We start from the raw sequence: 25806 nt of genomic DNA, 5'->3' as shown, positions 1-25806 counted from the left end.
GATAAGACTGGCACAAGGGTACAAGTCCAATATCTCAGACAGTTCACTAATCTAGACACCGTTAGCCATTATGCATGGGGCGCTGGATGCCTAGTATGGTTGTTTAGGCAGTTTGGATTTGCCTCTCGAGCTGGTGTCAAGCAAATCGGCGGATATATGACATTGATAGAGGCTTGGGTGTACGAGCACATACACACCATTTTCGGTCCATCGTACGATATGAATTATTCCAAGAATTCACCTCGTGCGCTCCGCTGGACTCCAAGGCGGGATGGTGGCAATGATCTTGAAGCAGTGCAAAGAATACGGCAACGACTTGATGTTTTGTCGGCTGACGAAGTATATTTGTAATTTACAATTCTTTTTTATAAATTTAAGATTATATTATTATGTTAATGTTTTCAACTATATAATGTTATTATTTTTTTTTCAGGTCATTTGGGAACCATACAAATCCCAAAGACAAGCACACCCATTGCCAGCTATAGCATTCTTCACAGGGATGATAAGGTGTTTTGATGTTGTTGAGCCTTATTGTCCCGAGAGAGTACTTAGGCAGTTTGGGAGGGTACAGATGATCCCCCTGCACCACGTGCGGTTTTTCAGAGGGTTCGAAGTTCGAATGCGCACTCGTACAGACCCATGTACAATTATTTAGCTGGTATGTGGGAGGCATGGGGGAATCACGTGTTGTCTGAGGAGGCGCGCAGTATACCGGTGAGGCGACCATCGGATACTGTGAGAGGGTATCTCGATTGGTTCACTTCTATATCACATGCAAAAAAAATATCCAAATATACAAAAATGAATCAAGTCCACATACTTATATATATTTAAATCCACATACTTATATATATTTAAATAATACAATAATCTCATCATAACTCAATATAAATGCATCAAGTCCAAAACATAATCAATCACTATCAAGAGACACAGGTTCTTGTGTGGATGGATCACTATGGCACACAAGTTCTTTGAATTGCTCAAGGCGATGTTGGTATCTAGTATACCACATTTTTTCGCTTTCGGTGGCATACAAGGTCCACACAGTAGGAATAGGTGGCATGGGGTGATCCGGTACTAAGTGCACCTATAAAATAGTATTACACATGAGTTCAATAAATATCCAATAAATATCCACTAAGTGTACCTAAGTGTACCTATAAAGATAATTTAAATATCTAATAAAACAAACCATATAGTTCAATGTGTACCTGTACGAAATGATCGTCATTAACAAAACCGATACCAATCTCACGAATCTCGGATCTCTCTAGTATATCTGGGTGTACGCTAAATGGTAGACATGTTAAGCATAACGACCTAGATACATGGGTCACCACTACACCATAGCATGTCGCGATAACATATCTCATCTCCGGCATGTCCATCCAATAATCCTTTGGTGCAATAAGAGGTTCTTCAAAATACTCAATCGAATGCTTTAGCTCAGCAACTCGAGATCGACCAAATATGGACTCATATAGGATGGACAATGACCGTAACGAGTGGAATAAATCTATGCGCACTTTCCGCCACGCATCTTCACCCAACCCCAATGCCAAAGCTACGACTCTATACCCACAATGACCGTCAGATTTTACATCAGTGGCACCGGTAATGAATGGCCTAATGCTAGCTTTGAATTGCTGTGTATACCGGTGGGTCGGAACAGATGGCGTGAGTGATGTCTTATATGCCTGTAGAAAAATATAAATAAATTCGATTATGCAATGAGTATTAGTAAAATAAAGTAAGATCATCCGAATGAATTATATACTTTCAATTTGGATACTCTTGCCTTTGGCATCTTCTTTGGCGAATTGGTGCCAACTGTACATATTGTAGGTGATGGTGAATGACTACCTTGACCCGAAAGTGCATACTCGAAGGCAGATGGCAAACGGCGGATATAATTTTCGGCTTTACTAGGGCGCCCTTTAGTCTTTACCTTCGCACGCGGTTCTTTTAGCACCGTTATCTCTGGATTCATAAGCTCTTCTATTTTCAAACTTATCATCCTCTTAGTGTCCTCATTCTGTCCTTCCATCCATATTGCTAGTCTATCAAGTGTTGACTGAACCGGTGGATTTGACACTATCACTTGTAGTTCGTGAAGCATATCCAACTTTCTCCAACGGGGATGCACTGAATCAAGTGGAATATGCATCTTACGTCGCATATACGACAAAATCTCATGTGCACATGGCAAACAGTGTGTATGGCGAATAGTGCAATCACACGGTAATGTTCCGGTTGGATTCGAATCGGCCTTACAAAAAGAAAAGAATTATATTAGTCAGTAAGTATCACATTAATGAAGTGTTCAAGGTAGTAATTATAGTTAAGTTAGTATCCAAATTACCGGCCAATCTCACAAGCAATTATAGTCAATGCCGCCATAGATACATAACCAATCAAATCTTTCAATTCCGGCTGTCTCATTTTGACTTGGACAAACGTTCGACTCTTCTCAAATGATGCCTTAATGTGTGTATACTGCAATACTAACAATGAGTGTATATGTGCCCAAGAGGTATCAAAGGGAAGCTGGCTAGAGCCAAGTTCCCTTTTTAGCTTCGCGTGTGCACTTTTCGCCTTATTAATAGAGTCAAATTAGTTTATATGCAACACAATATAATAATTAACCAGTAATGCCAAATATGTGAAAGTGTTTACCTATTGGAAGTTGTATTACCAAAATGCATACATGTGTCTGTCTATACAGCCACAAACTTTTCCTTGAAAGGTATCAACCAAGTGTCTTTCAAATAGTCAATAACTCCAGGAACCCAACCGAACTTAGATTCAATCTGCTGTAAGTCTCTTAAATACACATCTTTTGACGTTGAATTTACCAAGGAATACCATGAACTATAAAACTTATCCCAATCATCCTTGGTTCCAAACTTTTTCTTGCAATTTGCCATCACATTTTTGCTAATGTGCCACCTACACAATAAATGTCTAGCAGTAGGAAAAATTGCAGAGATTGCATTCATGAGTGCTAGATCTCGGTCTGTGACAATCACAGCAGGAAGACAATCATCGCTGAGTAACGACCTCAATCTAGTTAAAGCCCAAATGTAATTGTCTTCCTTCTCATAACTAATGTAAGCAAATGTAACTGAGAAAGTCATGTTTGTGGATGTGACCCCAACAATCTCAAAGAGTGGCAGACGGTACCTATTAGTCTTATACGTGCAATCCATGATCAATACATGTGGAAATGCACGTAAAAGATCAACACAATCAGGGTGGCTCCAAAACAAATCAGTCACAATATCATCACCACCAGAACATCTATGCCACTCAAAGTATTTGTGTTCAGATAACTTACTTAGCAAACACTGCATTTCAGTTTTTCCAGCCTTCTCTTTCACCTTATTGCGTTGTCTGACATTGTATATTGTTTTGATTGTTGTTGTATTCGAATAATCCCTTTCCTTCAATATGGTCAAAATCTGCTTCGGTTTCACTAAACTTTTAGACATATCCACCAATAAAAAACTCTCTGTTTCAGATAATCTCCCCACAAATGAATGTCCTTCACCAGTAACTAAAACTCTATGGTTATGCACTCCACATACCACACTTAGCATCCATTCATCCTCATTACCAGTTTGCACATCCTTTAATGAGAAGGGGCATCCACATCTTTTTGTAGTAGAGTCCCTACCATCCTTAGGACGTTTTACTATACAACTATCAGCATTATACTTGGATGGCCTATGGCGACCACTTCGTTCGCAACCAAGGAACACTCTAGCTTTCTTCTTCCCCACCCTTGCTGTATTAGACCTCATAATGACAATGACTATGTTGTTCGTCCTTCCTTGTGCACGTGCCCAGCTAACCAATGCATCCCTCGAATGAAATATCTACACATATGTAATTTACATTATTCACATTTCAACTACATTTGCAACATATATTTCCCAAATAACAAATTCATACCTTGTTTGTTGTGAATTCATTACTATAGTCACGTGAGTATTCGGTCAAAACCTTGACCTCAACCTCGACCTCGACCTCGACCTCGACCTTGGCCCCAATGTAGTCCTCAACCTTGCTGTTTCGAGTAGAAGCATCACCATATTGCTCATATTGTTCATCATCCTACACATAAAACATGAAAATAATATTAAAACAGTACGTTCGGTAAAAGGTTACTGAACGAAATGAATCTGTTCGGTAGAAGGTTACCGAACGAAATGGTACTGTTCGGTAGTAATCTGCCGAACCAATAACCTTCGTTCGACAGTTGACTACCGAACAATATCGATTTTACGTAAAGAAAATACTTCATTCGACAGATGTCTTCCGAACATATGTAAAATGTTCGGTAGATTTTTGTCGAAATTCATAAGTTCATTCGGCGAACAGTCACCGAATGAATTTTTTAAAATTTTTTTGTAATTTTCATTCGGCAGGTAACCGCCGAATATATTAGTTGTGTTCGGTAGTCATCTGTCGAACAATTCAGAAACGTTCAGTACTGGTTCGCCGAATGAACTGTGAACAGTAAATGAAAAACACGAAAAAAAAACCCAAAAAATTACGATCATACCTCGTCTGAAGGCGAATAAGGGACGAGTGAAGGCTCTATTCATGAAAACTAATATGTATTTCTACAATATTATTGCCTATATGTGACCAAGAGAGAAAACTTAGGGTTTAATGGAGGAAAGATGAAGAGATGAGCTTATGAGAGGAGGGGGTGTGCAATGAGAGTTTTAGGATTATTTTGGCTGAGGATTAAGAGTGTTGGGTGGGGTGTGTAAGAGTGTTGGGTTGGGTGTGTAAGGAGAGTTTTTTTTTTTTTTTTTTTTTCAAATAATAAATGTTGTCCTTTTTAATCATTTCTCTTTGTGTCAATTAGCTAATTTCACAAATTAGGTTGTTAGGGGTGTGCAAATAGCAGCTCTCTTAAATTTTCTCATACACACACCCCTCCCAATTACCATAATATCCCCATTTTATCCAACACACCCCATCAACTCAGAAAAAAAACACTCCTTCCCTCCTCACCGGACCACCTCTCTCCCTCCCCCTCCTCCTCCCTCTCTCTCTTCCCCAGCCCACCCCAACCCAGCCCCGACCACCCCAGCCCCGTCACAGCCCACCCCACCCCAGCCCCGACCCACCCACCCAGCCCCTTACCCGACCTTCCCTCCCGCACCCTCCCCGCACCACCCTCCTCTCTCTCTTTCCTCCCTCGCAGCACCACCTCCTCTCTCTTTCCTCCCGCGCGCAGCTGCGTATCCGTTCGACACTGGTCCGCTGAAAATGTCACACTCGTTCGGCAGTCATCCACCGAACGATGTGAGTGTTGTTCGGCAGGTACCCACCGAACATCAAGGACCCGTTCGGCAAGTACTCACCGAACCAGCTACTCGGAGAGAGAGAGAGAGAGAGAGAGAGAGAGAGAGAGAGAGAGAGAGAGAGAGAGAGAGAGAGAGAGAGAGAGAGAGAGAAGGGGCGGGGCGGGGCAGGGCTGGGGTGGGCTGTGACGGGGAGAGATGGTAGAGAGAGGGAAGGAGAGATAGAAGGGATGAGGTTTTGGGTAATTTTATTTTAAGTGTTTTTTGTCATTTCACAAATTAAAATTTTGAGGTGTGTAAAAAGAAATTTTGGGATATGCAAATAGCAGCCCTCTAAAATTTTCGTATTTTACGTCGTTTTTTGTTTAATTTTTGTCCAAAATTTTTGGAAATCCTTGCAACAGCCTCTATGCGGTTAAGAGAGCTCGGAGTTAGAATCCCTTCATATATAAAAGCCACCCAAGAGCGAGAGTCCCAACAACTGAGTCTGTGACTTTACTGGGCGATTCGATTAGTGTCGTGCGGTGAAAGAAATGGCGGAAACACCATCGTCGTCGTCGACAAAATCCGATGAAGAAAAAGAAGAGATGCTCGACCGCTTGCTGACTAGGCTGGCTCTCTGCGACGACTCCAAACTCCAAGCCTTACTCTCCAAGCTGCTTCCCTTCACCATTTCCTCCCTTTCGACTACCTCCTCTGCCGTCCGCAACAAGGTCAGTCTCACAATTGAGTTTGTGTGGGTGGTCTTGGCTTTTTGAAGCTCCCGAACAAAATTGAGTTTCAGTGTGTTTAGGGATTTAATTTGCACTTTTTACTTTATTTTTATGTAAATATATTAGTTGTAGCTGTATAGGTGTGCATGGTAAGTGGGTTTTGAATCCTTTAGTCTCTATGAATGGTGGATATGAATTTGAATTGGGGTTTTGTTGACAGGTTCTTGAGATATTGAGTCACGTTAACAAGCGAGTGAAGCATCAACCCGAGATTGGTTTGCCCTTGTCAGAGTTATGGAACATATATTCGGGAGCTAACGCTGCTCCAATGGTGAGGAATTTCTGCATTCTCTATATCGAGATGGCAGTGGATCGCGCAGATATAAAGGTCTCTCTCTCTCTCTCTCTCCATATTCCATATTGCTCTCAATATTTACCTGTTCGGGAAGAGCAAACGCCCTTTGCTCAGTACGCTTTCCTAGTAGCACTTTTGTTCTTACACATAAAAAATGTCATTAAAAACTTATGGTAGAAGAACCTGAAGAATTTCATCAAACTCAAGTTCTGCCTGTTCCTGCATATTCACTTGGAAGCGCTTCCTGATAGGTGGTGCTTTTCTAGTAAAGTGCTTCTGTAACATCGGAAAGAACTTTTGTCTATTTCTCCCAAATACAGTAAATAATCGAAAACACATTCAAACAAACTCTCAATGTGAGTTTGGTTTCAAATGACAGCTTATGATTGAATAATATCTCATGTTTCTGTTATAGGAAAAAGAAAATATGGCAGCTATGCTTCTGTTAGGTGTTTCCAAGCTTCCTCGACAGCACCATGAAATTATACTCAGACTTGCTATTAAGGTATCTGGTAATTTTATCTGGTTTTGAATTGCTTATATTGTTTTCTGAGCCCTTGCACTGCTATTTTTTTGTTTGAGCTCTGTCTGTCGGTACTTAGTTAGTTGATGACTGGAATTATTTGGAAGGATCTCCACATGATTCTTTACCACTTGTGGAAGGTACTGGATGTAATTTTAGAGAGATTATATAATAAGTCTTAGAAGAAACAGGAGGCTCACATAGATATATGGAATTCATAAAGTATACACGGTGATTTTGCCAACCAATTTTAAGAGAAGTGAATTCTGATTTTCTGTTGGCTAAGGTTATAGATTGGTATTAAGAATCTTTTCATGAAAGACCCTTTCTTTTTTTGTTTATTTTTTGGGGGATAAATAGTGAACATTGGGCTGGAAGTAATATGTATAATCTGTTAATCCAAATTAAGCTTTTGTCCCTGAAGTTTGGCCCCAATTCTAGTTTAGTTTCTGTAGTTTAAAATTCAAAAAACATATCCTTGTAGTTTTCTCACATACCAAATTAATCCAAATCAGAATTCTGTCAATTTTGTGATGGAACACATGAGCCAGTCAACAATCAAAAATGTGTGTGTGGGGGCGAGGGGGCGGGGGGGTCAAACTATAAGGACTAAAAGAGAATTGGGGCCAAACTATAGGGATAAAGGTATACTTTGGTCGATGAAAATAGACACCTCGTGCATCTTCTGTTTTTTTTGAGAAGAAAGAAACTTTTTATTGATCAAAACTCAAAGTAATACACGCAATGGACAAGATGTCCATTATTTAAGAGAAAAGAAAAGATCAAAGAGAAAAACATAGAGTTAGGCCTCATAAAGCAGAATCCAATTATCTAAGTGTTGCCCTCCAGTCTATAATTATATTGGATAAATATACACCCCTGAAATCACTAGTAACAGATGCCCAAAGGGAGGACCAAAAAACTACTCGGTCCCACAATTCTTCAACATCTGCTCCTCTATAATCCTCAAAAATTCTTTGATTCCTCTCCATCCAAATAACCCAAAAAACGGCTATCATTCTGCAATTCCAAAACACCTTGGCCTTCTTAACCCCACCAAAACCAAAGAACTTTTCACTCAACAAAGAATAGCACCCTTCTGGCATTACCCACATTACCCCTGCATCTTTGAATAACTTTGACCACAGCTTTGCTGCTACAGAGCACTAAAGGAAAATATGATCAACACTCTCCCCTTGAACCTTACACATAACACACCAGCTTGGAGATAAACAAACATTTGGCATTCTTTTTTGTAGAATATCATAAGTATTTATCTTTCCAAGAGCTACTAACCAAGCCAAAACTCTGACTTTTGGAGGAACTTTTGCTTTCCAAATCAAGCCTGCCGGTAGCAAAAGACTACCATCGCCATGCCCACATAAAAAAATAAAAAAAGATTTTGAAGAGAAGAACCCTTTAGAGTCGAATTTCCAAACTCTTGAATCTCTAGTGGACGACAAATGAACTTTCTCAAGCACTAAGAGTAAGGATGACAACTCCTCCACTTCTAAGTCGTTTAAATTCCTTCGAAAACCCAGGTTCCAATTTGGTTGAAAATTAACTCCCCCTGCCATCTCTGCCACTGATAAACCATGATGATCTGACAAATTATACAACCTTGGGTAACAAATTTTAAAAGCCTCCTTTCCTCCCCAAACATCCTCCCAAAATCTAACCCTTTCGCCATTCTCCATAGCCAGCTTACAGCACACTGTAAAATTATTATAGCCTCTTGATATATCTCTCCAAGGGCTTCGACTTGACCCTTTCCTTACCTCTTGTGAATCCCAACCACTCTCTTGGTTCCATATTTACTTTTAATCACTTCATGCCATAAGGATTCTCTCTCCAAAGGATATCTCCAAAGCCATTTCCCCAATAAAGCCATATTTTTTGCCCCCAAGTTCCCTACTCCCAATCCCTCTAATTGCTTTGACTGAGAGACAATATCCCATCTAACCAGATTAAACTTTCTTCCTTCCCCAATTTCTTTCCAAAGGAAGTTCCTCATTAGTTTCTCCACCCTTTTAGCTACCCCCTTTGGAATTTTAAATAGTGATAAATAGTAATTTGGAATACTCCCCAAAACAGCCTGAATCAAAGTAAGTCTTCCTCCCCTTGATAAGAACACCTTCTTCCAATTTTCCAGTCTTCTCTCTATCTTTTCCATTACTGGATTCCAAAAATTTGTTGCTCTCGGATTACCCCCCAGAGGCAAACCCAAATACTTCATAGGCCAAGCACCCACCTCACAACCCCAATCAGCTGCTAACCTCTGCACTTTACTCTCTTCTGAATTAATTCCCGCTATAGCACACTTTGAACGATTAATTTTTAATCCTGAGAATACACAAAAACATTCAAGAACATCTAATAGATTGTGCCACATTTGCTCATCTCCAGTGACAAAAAAGATGGTGTCATCAGCAAATTGGAGATGAGACACTTGCACTTTGTCCCGTCCCACTTTCAACCCATCGATCAGTTGTCTCTCCGTTGCTTTTTCAATCAATCGACTAAGCCCGTCTACCACAATTGTGAACAGGAATGGTGATAGAGGATCACCCTGTCTCAAACCTCTAGAAGCCCTCAATTTTCCACTTGGTCTTCCATTTATCATTATTGAAAAATTTGCAGACCTCAAGCAACCCGCGATCCACTTTCTCCATCTAGCCTCAAAGCCCTTCCTTTCCATCACAAAGTCCAAAAAATCCCAATCTACATGATCATAGGCCTTTTCAAAGTCAATTTTAAATACCAAACCTTCAGTTTTCTTCGTTCTCACCTCCTCAACTAACTCATTGGCCACCAAAACAGCATCCAAAATCTGTCTATTATTCACAAAAGCACTTTGTGCAGATGATATTGTTTGGAATTGCAGATTGCTGGCCATTTTCTGGGTTATTTGGATGGAGAGGAATCGAAGAATTTTTGAAGATTATAGAGGAGAAGATGTTGAAGAATTGTGGGATAGAGTAGTTTTTTGGTCATCCCTTTGGGCATCTGTGACAAGTGACTTCAGGGGTGTATATTTATTCGATATAATTTTAGATTGGAAGGCAGCACTTAGATAATTGGATTCTGCTTTATGAGGCCTAATTCTATGTTTTTTCGTTTTTGATCTTCTTTCTTAATAATGGACATCTTGTCCATTGCGTGTATTGCTTTGAGTTTTGATCAATAAAAAGTTTCTTTCTTCTCAAAAAAAAAAAAAAAAAACTTAAAACCTCCCGTAATCTGGCTGCCAACACTTTTGCTAAAATCTTGTATAGACTCGATACCAAACTAATTGGTCTATAATCCCCAATTCTTAAAGATTCCACCTTTTTCGGAATGAGGCAAATATAGGTCTCATTTGTAATAGCATTAACCACTCCAGTTCTGTAGAATTCTTCAAACACCTTGAGCAGCTCCTTTTTCACCACATCCCAACATCTTTGAAATACTAACATCATAAAACCGTCTGGTTCTGGTGACTTGTCCTGACAGCAGTCCATGATAGCTCTTCTTATCTCCTCTTCCTCAAAAGGTCCTTCAAGCCACCTTGCCTGTTGATCTTCTATTGGACTCCAATTCAGCCCATGAATTCTACTAGTTTGCCTTTCTGAATTATTTTACAGATTTGTAAAAATCCAATAATTTCTTGCTCAATCAACTTCCTGCCTTCCACTATCACTCCTTCTCCTACTTCTAATTTTTCAATGTAGTTCCTCTTCCTCCTTCCATTTGCAATTGCATGAAAAAATTTAGTATTACTATCTCCTTCCCTCGCCCATTGCACTTTTGCCTATTCAATGAACTTTACAAACAACTTGTGAATTCATGTTAAGTTTACAGTTTTGGGTCTTTTGTGACATGAATATTTGTAACTGTTGATTCTCAATTGCTTTCAGGTCATTGGTGAATGTCACTCAAATGGAATGAATGATGAAGCTTCTGCTAAGTATAGAATGATAAATGATTCTCAGGACAGGAAGGTGTTTATTGAATTTTGTCTTCATACAATTTTGTATCAACAATCATCTCAAAGGTCTGGAACTTGGTGTACTACTGGATCCTTATATAAATCTCACAAAATTTCTTTCTTGTCTTAGAACATTTCTTTCCTCATATCATACTTAAATTACTCATGTTTCACAGCAGACAATGCCCACCTGGACTTTCGATTGCCCAAACCAACTGTGTTACAGGGGGACAACCATTGAAAAGTGATATACTTCTAACTAGAAAGGTAAATTTAGTACAAGCTGGAAAGTTTTGTAGTGTTACCAATTACCATTCTGTGGATTTTATAGATGGATTTTACTAATGTATGTTTGGGTGGGTGGAGGAGGAGACAATGTAATAGATTTTGCTCTATCTTCTATTGTTTTGTTGGAGAGGAAGGGGAAGATAGAAAATGTAGGAAAAATGGGCGGGTTGAGGAGGAGAAAATGTAATAGATTTTGTTCTATCTTCTATTGTTTGGTTGTGATTTTCTTAATTCTCCTTTTCTTTTATGTTCACATATTTTGGCTACATTTGTAATTAAATGGTTATGATGGCAGAAAATTAATTATGCATCAAAACCTTTCTGTTCTTTCCATTTCCAAAAGGATTTTTGTTGGCTGAACTGAAAGGTTCCCCTCCAATTTTTTCTCAACTATCTATCCTCGTACTTCCAAACACAGGAAAGTGCCCTTCCCCATCCCCCCTTCTTGTTTTCTTTCCTTCACTTTTCTCACTTCCCAAACAAAAGGGAATATCTAATGTTAGATCTGTTTATCAACAATTAATCCATGCATGCTCATTCAACTGAGTGTATTCGTATTTTTTATACCACTCTTATAATAAGAATAAATATATATTGGGCAATAGAATACATTATTCACTTTGATCTTCTGCAAGCAGTTAGGGATCTTGAATGTTGTTGAGGCCATGGAGCTGGCTCCTGAGCTCGTTTATCCTCTATACCTGGCCGCCACCGTAGATTGGTATATACTAATTTCCCCATTATAATTAAATCTTATTATCCATTATTTTTTTTTTCTTTTTATTTTGTATGGGAATTTGATATGTGGATTTGTATTTTTATAAATGATTGATTCTAGTCAAGAGCCTGTTGTTAAGAGAGGGGAGGAGCTTCTAAAGAAGAAGGCTGCTGGAGCTAATTTAGATGATTCAGACCTCATAAACAGTCTTTTTTTGTTATTTAATGGTATGCATCATTCTTCTGTAGATTTTAATTGATTGGATATGTTTCTTGTAATTTGTGATTTTATATTTATGTTTTAACTTGTTGGTCATCGTTCTATTAATTGTCATTGCTTGCACTATTAATGCTTGCTTAATGGTCTTGTGTGGAGATAACTGTGAACTAATGTACTGCTGGTAGTTCTTTTGATCAGAACACCAGCATTCTAGGTGCCACTTTATTCTTTCATGACCATTTTTTATATAAAAATTAGAATCTGTTTTCTAAATATAGACTAACATGATTAAGTTTAATATTATAGCTGCAGTGTGCATCACCTAGCATATTTTTGGGGTTGGAGAACTTACCTAGGTATGCTTTATAGTGGTTTAGGGTTTATTTTTGAGATTAGGGTTTAATGGGAAAATAGGGGTTGGGTTTCAAGAAATATGGTTGCAGCTATCGATGGTGACATTGAGGGTTTAGTTAGGATGATTGTATTGTTGTAATATTTGTTTGTAGCTCAGTAGATTTGTTTAGGTGGACTTCTGGTCCCCTGTTTGTATTATTTTTTCTCATTAATAAAATTTCTCTTAACAAAAACATGAAAATTTTGAATGAAACTTTAGCAATGTTAAATCAATAATTAATGCTGTATTTTGTGAGAGAGAGTCCGATTCTGAGTTTCTGTTTCTTCGGAGTTTAGAGACTATCCTTTTGCTATATTATGCTGGATTGGAAGGCTGTAGTGTCTTAGATTCTTGATGGTTTATGTTCTGTTTATTTGTTCTTTACGGTAACGCTTTTAGCTTCTGTGTGTATTAATAAAAGTATGTTTCTTATAAAAAAAATGTTTTTATAAGAAAAATATATTCAATGCATGTATTAAACAAATAAACTCCATAAAATACTATGCCTATGATAAATATATGACATATATAGGTGAAAAGGGTGCATATTGTATACCTAGAAAACTTCTAACATATAAGAGTCATTAAGAGAGGGTAGTTGAAGGTCCATTAAGGCCGACATTATAAAAGAGAGAGAACCCTATTCATTGTAATTGGATTTTGTTGTTTTGCTTCAAATATTAAGAACTCTGGGGCTTTAGGTTTTGCTTCAAATCATGGCTCCAACTGTGTCTGGAGTAAAATTCATCCTCTGCTTCAACTGTTTTTGGACTGTATTTATTTTTATTTACATCAAGATGAAATTTATTCCATTTCTACAAGACTTTATTTTTATTGGTTTTGTTTTTTTAGAACTTTTTGTTCCTGGACTTTGCCCATATCTCATTTTAGTAAATGAACTCTAAGTTGTCCCAATTTAGTTCCTAAATTAAATTTGTCTTACGTTAGAAATATCGTCTGAGTATCCTGGTTCCTATTTATCCTTCCCAGTTCTAGATCATTGACTTGTCAGCTTATTCTTGATGTCTTTAAACATGATGAGTGCATTTGAAGGTTTGTACATTTTAATCTATTTCCATAGTTGGGATTTCGGGTTCTGGAGGAATCTTAATTATTTGGAGGTGGAAGAATTTGTTTTTCTCTTAGAAAAACTGGAAAGGATTAGTTGGTTCCCTTCAAGGATGGATTGAAGGGTTTGGAAGTTAGAAGGATAAGGGGTGTTTTCTTGTAGTTCTTGCAGTACGTTTTTGTCAAATCAATTAGAACCACCTTGTTTTCTTATCTCTGTTGAAATCTGGAAGTCAAAAGTTCCCACAAAAGTTAAAGTTTTGGTTTGGTTAGTGGCTCATGGTAGGGTCAACACTTGTGATCAGCTTCAAAAAAGGCGGTCTTATGTCAGATTTTCTCCACATTGGTGTATCTTATGTAAGTTGGGGCAGAGAGTGTGGACCATGTGTTTCTCGACTGTCCATATTCTTTACATCTCTGGTGGAGGTTGTTTAGGGAGACCAAAGCAAGCCAGGTCACTCCAAAAGTGTGTTTTGAGCTGTTGTGTACTCAGTTCAAGGCTTTGGGCGAGGGAAAGAAAGCCTATTTGGATGGAACATAAGAATTACAAGGGGGTTTCGGGTGGATGAGCTATGGGATTGAGTCAGATTCTGGTCAGCCTTGTGGGCTTTGGTCACTGCTGATTTTAGAGAGATTTTGTTTCAAATATTTTTCCAGATTGGATGGCTGTGGTGCAGTAATGTTTGGGTTATGTTTTTTGTGAATCTGGTTGTTTTTGGTGTCTTATTGTCTTTGTAATAGACTAGAGTGATATGCTGTTTACTGACTTGTTGTATTAAGGCAGTGGATTCCTTATCGACATGTTTGTAATTATCTTTTGTGTTAATAAATATATGTTTCTTTTCAAAAAATTAATTTAGGGAGTATAGAGCTCATGTAGTGAATTGAGACACAGGTCAAAGTTTAGGGACCAAAACTGAAAAAACCCTATTTTGCTGACATGAGTTAAGGTTTTTTTCAATTTTAATTCCATATTCAATTTATGCAGGTACTGTTGGATCTCAAAGTGTTGCTCCTGAATCTAGAGTCACTCCGGCAAATCCTGCTTTGAAAGCAAAACTGATGTCTATTTTCTGCCGCTCTATTACAGCTGCAAACAGTTTCCCTTCAACTTTGCAGTGCATTTTTAGTTGCATATATGGTATGCAGATTATCTTCTTAGGGTTTAATTACAATTTGATTCCTATATATTTGACCAAAACTACTGTTTGAGTTCATTGTCCCTAAACATTAGTAATAAACTCCATAGGTATTAATGAGTGTTTCATTGTGGCTCCACATGTTTAATTCATTTGTCAGATTAAATTGTTCTTCTGAGTGTTTAATGAACACTCCATGCATTTTTGAACAATTTTGTCCATATTTCTTGTAAACATTACAGTAATATATATATATATATATGTATATATGTATGCGTGCGTGTGTGTGTTTGTGTGTCATTGTAGAGATAGCTTTTAGCAGAGGAATCTAAAAATGTTGGAAGATTGACTATCCAAAAATCACACGTGAAAACTTGCTGCAACCAGGAGAGTCTTTTTCAGCTTAGAACCACTTCACTATTCCGGTTTTCTAACTTTGATGTCTATCCTGGTTGGCTATACCCCTCTCCAAGTTTAACAGTTACTCAGCTACTTTGTGTTACAATACCATGCCAGTCGAACCTAAGACATGTTGGTCTTTGGTTGTAAGACAAAGCCAACATGCAACAAAGGGGCCGGCTATACCCCCAAGTGAAGAGCAATTTCCATTTGTATATTATAGTAGTGTTGAGTATGTGATAAGCTGCGCTAATACTGATAATTTATTTTGATACGTTGAATTTTGGAACTTTATAGGAAGTGATACCACATCAAGGTTGAAGCAGTTGGGAATGGAGTTCACTGTCTGGGTATTTAAACATGTAAGGACCTCATGATTTGGTTTTGGATTATATTTCTTGTTTTTGTTTTTTGGTACTTTTTTCTGAAGAGGTCTATTGAACTCGTGTTGATAAATACATGCAAAGGTGATGTGTTTTCATGAGTGGGTCCCCTATAAGGGTTCCACATGTTAACTTTATGGTTATTGAAATAAGCTAAGAAATGTAATATGTTCAGCATGGAGGTTAGTGCCTATTCTTTTTATTTTTTCTTTGAGGAAAAATACTGGATTTTATTAACACAAATTAGTATACAAAGCTGAGGACAAGTTGTCCAAAAAAAAAAAAAAAACATGAAGGCATTACACCACAGAAAACAAAACTAACCAATCTATACATATAAACCTCTAACTTACAGCTGCCTTCCATTCTATATGAATGGTAGAACAAGATCAATCAAGTTCAATTGGCTTGGATTCTAACTTCTATCTACATGGTATTAGAGCACACAGTCCACGTGTCAAATTCGACAACCACACATGCTCCCACGCCTCCTGTCAGAGGGAGTGTTGAGAGTGTTTCCCACATCGGATTGTAAAGCCTGCCTCACAATATTTAATGTTTGGGCCTTTCCAGCCATTGACAATTGGTTTTGGTTTCGATGCTCTAACTTCCATGTGGTATTAGAGCAGGCATTCCACGTCTTAGGCCCAACTGTCACTCTTGTAAGAGGGAGTATGTGGATTTCCTGTGGACGAGCTGATTTTTGGGATCCTTGTGGGCTTCGATTAAGCACTTTGTGAACATTCCCTTTAGTTTGATCTATTTCAATTGGGGGTGGGGGTGGTTTGCATTGATTGTGGGGCTTTTCTGTTAGTTGTTCTCTTTCGTTTGATTGGCGAATGTCCTATTTGTCTTGTACCTCTTCATAAAAGTTTTGTTTATTGTCAGAAAAATTTCCTTTGACATTTGTTTTCTTCCATGTTTTTTGTTTGAATTTCTATACATGCAGTCAAAGATTGAGCAACTTAAACTTATGGGCCCTGTTATACTGAGTGGAATTCTGAAGTCACTTGACACTGTTTCAAGTTCAGAATCAGGTTTGCTACCTATGCAATGGATGCCTTTTAAACTTCTGTTTGTTTTTACAACTAATTGGAAACAGTAGAATTTCAGTCTGATTGATATACTGTACTAAATCTACCCAGATGCCAATGTTAGGGACTCCAAAACTTTTGCCTATCAGGCTATTGGATTGCTTGCACAGCGCATGCCCCAACTTTTCAGGTTCATGACTTTCTTATTTCTTTTTTCTGGTTCCATTTTTTGTATTCTGTACTATGAGTCTATGACTTAGTAAATATGGGTCTTCTAGTGTCCCCTTGCGTGCCCCTTAGTAGAACTTGTAGGGGAAAACATATTTGATGGCAATTTGCTCTCCTTCCAGAGATAAGATTGACATGGCTGTGCGTCTCTTTGATGCATTGAAGGTGGAGGCCCAGTATTTTCGCCTCAGTATTCAAGAAGCAACCAATTCCCTTGCCACTGCTTACAAGGTATGCTAGTTTTTCTCTATTTGGTTGAGTCTTTCACTACTTTGTGGAAGTCTATTCATAAAGATTTTTTTGGGCCTAGAGATCCAGCAGAGACAATTTAAACAAGTTGTTCGTTGAATTAGGTTCTCCCTCCTCTTTGAATTTAAAGATGTACCCATAAAGGAGTCATAGTTCATGGTTGTTCCTTGTGTGTTGGTAAGAGTCATGGCATGTTGAGAGAGACACATCTAAAATCTTTGCAATCTTGGACAAGCCTGTTCCTAGATAACAAATATTGTCAAACCTATGGACAAACAGTTGAGGAAGGTACGGGAAAGAGTTCGAGTTTGGGCTTCTTGATGGGCATCTGTTCTTCAGAATTTAAAGAGTCTTATTTTTCTGTTATATTTTCAAATTGGAAAGCAGCAGTGTTATAGCAGATGTGGTTTGGGTATTTATTAAGGAGGGATGGATGTTCTCACCTGTTGCAGTTTGTGCAGTTGTTTTCCTGTTGTTGAAGTCCTTGTTGTGATCTGGTGGACCCCTTCAACTGTTCTGTACTCTTTTCATTTGTTTACTCATTGAAAACAAAAAAAGTTGAGGAAGGTAAAAAGGACAATCTAATTAGTTGGGAGATAATGTCTCGAAGCAAGGAAAAGGGGATTGGGAGTGGGCAACTTCACACTGAAGAATAAAGCTTTACTTTGCAATTGGATTTGGGTATCCCTGCTGGAAACACAGAGTTTTTGGCACGCCATGATTGGAAGCAAGTATGGAATTTTGGATAATGGCTGGGATGCAAAACCTGTGGTGAGGAGTACAAGTCGAAGCCCTTGGAAATATAGTTCACAAGGGTACACCATCTTGCTTGAATGCTGTAAATTTGCAGTTGGCAAAGGGGGGTTTGAGAGGATGTTTGGCTGGAGAAAAGGCTTTTGGCATCAAGGTTTCCCAGATTATATTTGTTGTCTGATGCACAATGCCAAATTTTTAAGTTTGTAGATCCCTCTTTTTATCCATATAGTTGGGATGTTGGGTTTTGAAGAAACCTGAATAAAATGAACGTTGGTGAATTCTCTGAGCTGATGATGCTTCTACAGGATGTATATTTGTTTCCAGCTAGAGGGGATGCTAGGAAGTGGAGTCTTGAGGCCTTGGGGGAGTTATCATGTAAATTGTACAGAAATTATTTGTGTGATCAGCCAGACTTATCCCTGTTTAAGCCTTGGGAGCAGATTTGGGAAGTCAGGGTTCCCCCTAAGGTCAAGGTATTGGCATGGCTTGTGGCACATGGTTTGGCTGACACGTGTGATGTAGTCCAAAGAAAGAGGCCTTGTATTTTTCTCCAGAAAGGGAAGAAAGCATGGATCTTGTATTTCTTCACTGCGTGCTTGTTTTAAAGCTTTGGTGGCGGCTGTTTAAGGTGGCCAATGCAAGTTGGGTTATCCCTAGTGGCTGTCATGCTTTGCTTTGTGAGCAACATAAGGTATTGGGAAGAAATAAGAAAGCAAAACCTTGACGGGGTGGTGTTAGCAATTTTTTGGGTCATTTGGATGAAATGAAATAGGAAGATTTTCAAGGACTATAAAAGGAGTGGGAGAGGAGAAATTTTCAGATATTGGTCAGCTTTGTGGCAATCATTATCTTCACATTTTAGGGGGACTTTTTTGTTTTTTGTGTTTTTTTTCCCCCGCTATCATGATAAATTTGAAAGCTGCTGTATGTTAATGTTTTAGTTAGGGGATTGTATTGTTCTGGTGCAGGGGGTTATATTTCAGATGTAAGATGTACTGCTCAGTGTTCTGCTTCTAATATAGATCATACTTTAAGCTTTTCGAGATCTATTATTTTCCCAGATTTATGTCATTTTTTCTCAATTGTTCTAATTACTGTTTCTGTATATTCAATTTATTGATACTGGTTGTTATCCGACCTTCAGGGAGCTCCATCAACAGTGTTAAAGGACCTGGAGACACTTTTGCTGAAATATTCTCAAGAGGTATCATACTTTTGCATATTGCTGTCGCTAATTTTATTGTTTTTATTTGTCTTTTCTACTTTTCTGGAATTATTCATTTGGGTCTCAAAATTAATTCTCCTAATGGAAGTGTTATTTATTGGTGTTCACTAGGAACAAAGTGAAGTAAGATTCTGTGCTATAAGATGGGCGACTTCTTTATTTGATTTGCAACATTGTCCAAGTCGATTTATTTGTATGCTTGGTGCAGCTGATACTAAATTGGATATAAGGTAATGTTAGTTTTCATTCTGAGTTTACAGTAGAATAATCATAAAATTTCACATGTTTAAGAGAGATATAACGAGAAATCAATTGAGGCTGGGTTACAATAAAGCATTTTACCTTTTTTGAGACGTCAATTTTCATCTTATCTTTTCCATTCGCTCTAGCAGTTTCGAACCACTCTTTATGTCAGCCAAAGACCATCAACCTCCCTGGATGATCTTCTTCTTTCTTTTGATCAACTATTCATTGGTTGGGTTGCATTGGGTGTTTGATTTGCTTGAATGATTTGGTTTGATTCACATGTAATATTTGGGGTTGAGACGTTTACTGATGTGGTTTATAGAATGGTTTGGTGATTTTTTGGTCGTGCTTTGAAGAATGGGTCAATATTTATGAGGATTTAATTTGACATCATTGTAGTTAGTAGTATTGTTAGAATATAAGATAATTATGGGCCTATGGCTTTTGGAATAGTAGGAGCCCAACAATCTTTATTATGTTATCAGAGCGGAGATCCTAAATTAGAATCTATGCAATTACAACCTTGCAAAATTAAATTGCATATATTGGGCTTAGTGGCGGAAAACCTGCATGTGAGGGGAAGTGTTAGAATATAAAATAATTGTTGGGCCAAAGGCCACATCCTAACTGCTTAAGCATCTGGAACAGTGGTAAACTAACTTGTGCTACCCACATAATTGTATGTCTGTTTTCTTTGGTTAAAATAGTCGTTTGTCTGTAATACAAATGTCAGTGTGGACCATGTTTTCCTTGAATGGAAGAGGGGAGCGGCTAAAGATTTGTGGGATGCTAGACTCTCTGTGTTTTCGTGTCCAGCTTGATATAAATTATGGCTCCATTTCCTGTTAGCCTATAGCTTTAGGAACAATGGTACCTTGACATCAAATAAAAACATATATGAGGAAGCTTTATATGTGCATGAATACATATATATTTACATTTTTATTTAAGTCTATTTTATCTATAGAATTTAATGTACATATCTTTTTGTTAATATAATTTGATGTTGGCACCTTGTTTATTTCACATTTGAAGGGAGATGGCAGATGAAAGCCTTTTTCCTGTGGAAGATGATGGGCAAAGTATGAGTCAGATGCATGAGTTGTATTACCCAAAATTTGGAGACATGCTAGATTATATTCTTAGGCAACAGCCAAACTTGTCAGAATCCGCTGAGATGGGGGAGCAGAAGCTTCATTTCCCCTCAAAAACATATCTAGTTATGATTAAATTTTTGTTGAAGTGCTTTGAGTCAGAATTGGATCAAAAGATTTCTATTAAAGGATCATCTGAATTTCGGTCTTCAGTAGAAGCAATGTGTTTACTACTAGAACATGCTATGGCTTTTGAGGGGTCTGTCGAGTTGCATGCCAAGGCTTCCAAGGCATTGATTGCAATTGGCTCTTGTATGCCAGAGGTTGTCACTGAAATGTTTTTTTTATTTACTATTTTGCAATTCTCCCGTGTTTTGCACATCTGATAAATCTTAGTTCTTTATAGCTGATAGCTTCACGCTATGCACAAAAACTTTCATGGCTAAAGCAATTACTGAGTCATGTTGACTTGGATACCCGTGAAGCTGCAGCACGTTTACTTGGGATTGCTTCCTCTGCTCTTGGTACAGCTGAATCATCTGCTCTTATATCTGAACTAATTGCTTCAGTTAGTGGAAGGCATAAGTTAAGGTCGGTAGTGTATATCTTGTAGAAATATTGATGTTTACCTTTTTCTTTGTTATAATAATACTTTCTAATTGTTGGGATGATTAAAATATTCTTCAGGTTTGAGGCTCAACATGGTGCATTATGTGCAGTAGGATATGTGACTGCAGATTGTATGTCTCGAACACCTTCCGTAAGTTCTATTAATTTTTTGCTCCCTCTAATAATATATTTTAAATACTTGGGTGATATGCCGGCTTTTATTTGAAATGTCTGTTACCTCCAATTATACAACAAAGCAATTTATAAAGGTCACACATTCAGCACATAAATATTCCTTGTATTCCATTCATTGATGCTGATTTTCTTTTCCCTCAATAATGCCTAGTTTTAACTACATACGAAAAGAAAATTCGAATCCTAGGAAATTCGTAGCCTATTTTTTATTGACTTGAAATTGATGAGAACTCAGAAGTAAAAAGGAAGAAATTAAGAAAATAAACTTCTATTTTATTTATTATTTATTTTTTTGATAAGAAACAAACTTTCATTAAAGAAAAACAATCAGAACAAACAAACCAATCAGTGAACAAGATGTCCACTAGCCTACTAGTGGAAACAAACTTTCAGTTTCTTTAATTTTGTTGGATTGGAAAGCTGCAGTTGGATAGGGTGGTTTTGGGGTTGCGTGGGTTGGTTTATGTTGGTGGTAGTGTGCTTTGTGTGTTTTATGTGTTATTTTTCTCGTCTTTTCTTTATTTTTAGTAGAAAATAAACTTCTATTTCATTCCTCAGATACCCACTTACAACAAAATATACCCGCTTACAACAAATAGATGCTATTTAAGGGAAACCTTGAGAGCATAACAAAATTTCTTCAGTGTAAGAAAGGAGCATGAGCTGCCACCTCATACGAGAATATTCCATTGTTACAGAAGAATAACAATAGCTCATTATGCCCCAGCATGATAAGCCCAACAAATGCAAAAATCCCTGTAGCATTGTCAACAGCCCAATGTCGGAAGTAAAGCCCATCACAATATGTGATCCATATACCTTAGTGGCCCAGTGTCCCAACAGAGTTTGTAACAAAACTACAATTTCTAAAATTATGGCAGGTTAGTATATTCTGCATGAAGTGGGCTGATCTGTGCTTCTTTGTTGTTGGAGAGATTTAGGTTTTTCAAAGGGAAGAAGAGAGGTGTGGTGCTGGGAAGGTGTGCTGTGATGGCTGTGTTATTGGTAGTTTGGATGGAGAGAAATAAAAAGATTTTTGAGGATGCTAAGGGGGAAGAGGTGAATAATTTGTGGGAAAGAGTTTGGTTTTAGGCTTCACTTTGGGCATCAGTCACTCCAGCTTTTAGGGACTTTTCTTTCTCTGTAATTATGTCAAATTGGGAGACTGTTGTGTCTTAGGATTTGGTTTATGCTGTTGTACTACAATGGTGTACTCTTTTTTTTTTCCTGGCTTTCATAATATCCTAGAGTGGCTTTTTCTTGGATTCCTTAGATTAGTGAACTTCTTGTGTGCTGCTTTGTACTGTGGACTCTTTTTTATTTTAATGGAAGTATGTTTCTTATTGAAAAAGTATACTCTGCATGGAGCAACTTCAGATCCTCTCTAAGTTTAGGGTTTGACAACAAGATCCACTGATATGACTCAAATCCGTTGAGTTGATTTCACCATTAAATAAAGAATTAGTCATCCCTTGGTAATTTGCCTGAATGCTATTATATTCTTATTTTCAATTCCTTTAGTTTTGTTTCTGATATTGCAGACTGGTGACCAAATAAATTTTAGGTGTTCTTTATACTGATGACCTTGCTTGTATTTGGCTTTGTTGGTTAGGCTTTGAATAGATGTCAGTTGATTTTGTATAACTTGCTTCTTGGTGGATATCTTGCCACTTTGTAGGTAATTTTTGTGACTGAATAAATTCTGTTGCTTATAAAAAAATAGTGATGACCTTGCTTGTTTCTGCTCATTGAAATTTCTTTTTCCTTCCTTTTTTGTCTATAAAAAAGATACTTAATTTGATTATGTTTGAATTTCATTCGGCATTGTTTGCAATTTACTTCTGTCTTGATTTGATTATGTTTGAATTTCTGTTGGTTTGTTTTCTGTTTTTTTTTTTGTTTTTTTTTTTCTTTCTCACAGTTTACGTATGTCATTATGTCCAACATTCATCTTTCTGCAGATCCCGGAGTCGCTGTTTCAAACTACTCTGAAGTGGCTTGTTGATGTTGTTAATTCCGAGACTGCAGCACTGGCTTCGGTAGCATTCCAAGCATTAGGTCATATTGGGCTGATTGTTTCATTGCCTTCACTTACTATTGATTCTAGTGCAGGTAACTTGATTGTTTATGCTCATTTCATGTACTGCCTTAAACAAAGTCATCATATCTCTGCACCTTGGGTTGTGGTATTTATACTAACCTACTGACTACACTGCAGTCGATATTCTGATGGTTTTACATGAGAAATTGAGAAAGCTACTCACTGGTGAAGATAATAAGGCAATTCAGAAAATTGTTATATCCATTGGCCATATCTGTGTGAAGGAAACATCATCTTCGCGCCTGAATATTGCCCTTGATTTAATTTTCAGTCTTCGCCGATCAAAGGTTTGTGTAAAACTAATTTTTTATGAACTAATTTACTTGTATTGTTTATAGTAGTGCTCATAAAGGCTAAATCCTTATTCATCAATGCAATTTATCTCCCTGTTTAAATGGTACAGACAAAGATTGAAATCTGGTTTAGGTCAAAACATTTTCGTCCAATGGACTGAAGTCGTTAATCCCTATATTTGTAACCCATAATTAGCCCACGAAAGAGTAATTTCAAACACCCAATGCAAAAATTCAGGTTGGTTCTGGTTAAATAGTGTATCTTTATTTTCATAATATGGGTAAACATTGTGGGCTCCTTCCATTTATCAAGTAAAAGAAAAAAATAATAGGCAAAGTGGAATATGAAAATTTGACAAGAAGAGAAAACACAGTAGCAGCCTCTGGCATTTGTTATTTGTACCTCTTTGTAACTTCTATGTGCACATAAACATGGTTGTGGTAGGGATTCATGATATTTTAACAAGTCAAGAATTGCATACTTGGAAGTAACCAAAATTGGATATATGTCACACAGACAAAATGTGCACAATTATAGGCCCAAATGCTCTCGAAAATGTCTTGTAGTGGACCAAAATTAACAAAGGGTATGGGGTGCATTGAGTTCTTAGGTTGCACTCAACCAAGTAGGTACGTGCAAAAGGAAAATCTCTAATTGGTACAACTCTGGATTTATATAGGTTGAGGATATCCTCTTTGCTGCTGGTGAGGCTCTATCATTTTTGTGGGGTGGTGCTCCGGTGACTGCTGATTTGATTCTGAAAACTAATTACTCACTCTCCATGGCCTCAAACTTTCTTATGGGAGATGTGAACTTATCTCTGTCAAAATGTAGTCCTGTCGAAATGAATGAAGCCAGCGAAGATCATTATGCCATGGTTAGAGATGCAATTACCAAAAAGCTTTTTGACGATCTTCTATACAGTACGAGAAAAGAAGATCGCTGTGCTGGAACTGTTTGGCTATTATCAATTACAATGTATTGTGGCCATCACCCATCTATTCAGAAAATGCTTCCAGAAATTCAGGTTTGGTTTTGGTTCACTTGTAAAACATCAGTCATTATTTTTTCCACTCTTATCGTTCTTGGTGGGTTCACTTTATATTATTACTGTCTTTTGATAGTGGATGTGCAATCACGTTAATGAGAATCTATGTGTGGGTGCACACTTCCAAAGATTGCACCTTGGGAAAACCAGTGTTGATTAGGTGCTTGAAATCATAAAAGATTGGAATCTGTTGAACTTACTCTGGTTATTTCCTTAACTATGTAGTGTGATGCTTATACAAAAGAACTGTATTAATAAAATCTCTGAAAAGTACCCAATACTTTGTAAATGTATCCTAGTTATTAAGAAAATTTGAATAACATCCGATAATTACTCTAATACATTTTTTTTTTTGGAGAAGAAACAAGAACTTTTATTAAAAATAAAAAGTTAAAAAACACAGAGTGGATGAATCCACAAACTCTAATACATTTTTGAGACACCTTAAATACATTTTTAATAACTATGGTTCTCAGTTGCAAACTAATAGAGACTTGTTTCTTTCTTATGGTTGCCTTAAGTATCATGTGATGGGTGTCATGACCTGGAATACTAGATTATGAATTTTCGTATGCATGCAGGAGGCTTTTTCCCATCTTCTCGGTGAACAGAATGAACTTACTCAGGAGTTGGCCTCGCAAGGGATGAGCATTGTGTATGAACTTGGTGATGCATCGATGAAGGAAAACTTGGTAAATGCTCTTGTAAACACTCTGACTGGTTCTGGGAAGAGGAAAAGACCTATAAAGGTTAGTTGCTCTCTCTCTCTCTCTCTCTCTCTCTGCAATTTTTTTTTGTTCTTGGGTCTTAGATTTTTGTTATTTAGCTCGTTGAAGACTCTGAAGTGTTTCAAGAGGGAGTTATTGGTGAGGGTCTTAGTGGAGGAAAACTCAGCACATACAAAGAGCTTTGCAACGTAGCGAATGAGATGGGGCAACCAGATCTAATTTATAAGTTTATGGATCTGGCTAATTATCAAGCTTCTTTAAACTCCAAGAGGGGTGCTGCCTTCGGATTTACAAAAATAGCAAAGCAAGCAGGAGATGCTCTAAAGCCACACATGCGTTCATTGATTCCAAGGCTTGTTCGTTACCAGTACGATCCTGATAAAAATGTGCAGGTATACATTCACTCAAGGCTCTAGACAAGTAAGAGAACAAAAGATTCTTTAACATTTACAAGTGTGTATCTTCTACGTCATCTCTGCTATAGGTTGTTCTCTGTCAAATGTTTT

General features: G+C 37.6%; 2 protein-coding genes across 2 annotated transcripts in view; one reads left to right on the top strand and one right to left on the bottom strand.

Annotated features, from left to right (window-relative positions):
* Nucleotides 1–916: 916 nt before the first annotated feature.
* On the bottom strand, nucleotides 917–4571 carry LOC147299378 (uncharacterized). Its single transcript, XM_086230298.1, has 6 exons — nucleotides 4566–4571; nucleotides 3961–4122; nucleotides 2730–3884; nucleotides 1805–2275; nucleotides 1218–1703; nucleotides 917–1093 (listed from the first exon to the last, which is right to left on the bottom strand). Exons 1-6 carry the CDS (start codon nucleotides 4569–4571, stop codon nucleotides 917–919), a joined length of 2457 nt encoding a protein of 818 aa, XP_086086424.1.
* A 1198-nt stretch (nucleotides 4572–5769) lies between these two features.
* LOC147299377 (ARM repeat superfamily protein) overlaps nucleotides 5770–25806 on the top strand; it is a 31138-nt gene continuing 11101 nt past the window's right edge. The window contains exons 1-22 of the mRNA XM_086243501.1: nucleotides 5770–6040; nucleotides 6261–6428; nucleotides 6811–6900; nucleotides 10815–10951; nucleotides 11065–11152; nucleotides 11812–11894; nucleotides 12012–12118; nucleotides 14561–14713; nucleotides 15408–15472; nucleotides 16443–16530; nucleotides 16639–16717; nucleotides 16878–16986; nucleotides 18905–18964; nucleotides 19097–19215; nucleotides 20267–20648; nucleotides 20732–20916; nucleotides 21013–21085; nucleotides 23091–23241; nucleotides 23348–23517; nucleotides 24204–24551; nucleotides 25154–25321; nucleotides 25399–25692. Coding sequence (XP_086099627.1) covers nucleotides 5861–6040; nucleotides 6261–6428; nucleotides 6811–6900; nucleotides 10815–10951; nucleotides 11065–11152; nucleotides 11812–11894; nucleotides 12012–12118; nucleotides 14561–14713; nucleotides 15408–15472; nucleotides 16443–16530; nucleotides 16639–16717; nucleotides 16878–16986; nucleotides 18905–18964; nucleotides 19097–19215; nucleotides 20267–20648; nucleotides 20732–20916; nucleotides 21013–21085; nucleotides 23091–23241; nucleotides 23348–23517; nucleotides 24204–24551; nucleotides 25154–25321; nucleotides 25399–25692 — 3297 coding nt within the window. The 5' untranslated portion in view covers nucleotides 5770–5860. The remainder of the gene's footprint in view (nucleotides 6041–6260; nucleotides 6429–6810; nucleotides 6901–10814; nucleotides 10952–11064; nucleotides 11153–11811; nucleotides 11895–12011; nucleotides 12119–14560; nucleotides 14714–15407; nucleotides 15473–16442; nucleotides 16531–16638; nucleotides 16718–16877; nucleotides 16987–18904; nucleotides 18965–19096; nucleotides 19216–20266; nucleotides 20649–20731; nucleotides 20917–21012; nucleotides 21086–23090; nucleotides 23242–23347; nucleotides 23518–24203; nucleotides 24552–25153; nucleotides 25322–25398; nucleotides 25693–25806) is intronic.

Source organism: Dryas octopetala, chromosome 1 (genome assembly GCF_963921425.1).
Source record: "Dryas octopetala chromosome 1, drDryOcto1.1, whole genome shotgun sequence".
Lineage (NCBI taxonomy): Eukaryota > Viridiplantae > Streptophyta > Magnoliopsida > Rosales > Rosaceae > Dryas > Dryas octopetala.
This window is presented reverse-complemented; position numbering and strand designations above follow the sequence as displayed.

Excerpts from the sequence above, each read along its gene's own strand:
- LOC147299378 (XM_086230298.1), bottom strand. Across the intron at positions 1,704-1,804 it reads CGCCAAAGAAGATGCCAAAG|GCATATAAGACATCACTCAC; the intron begins GCAAGAGTATCC and ends ATTTTTCTACAG. Across the intron at positions 1,094-1,217 it reads ATGACGATCATTTCGTACAG|GTGCACTTAGTACCGGATCA; the intron begins GTACACATTGAA and ends ACTATTTTATAG.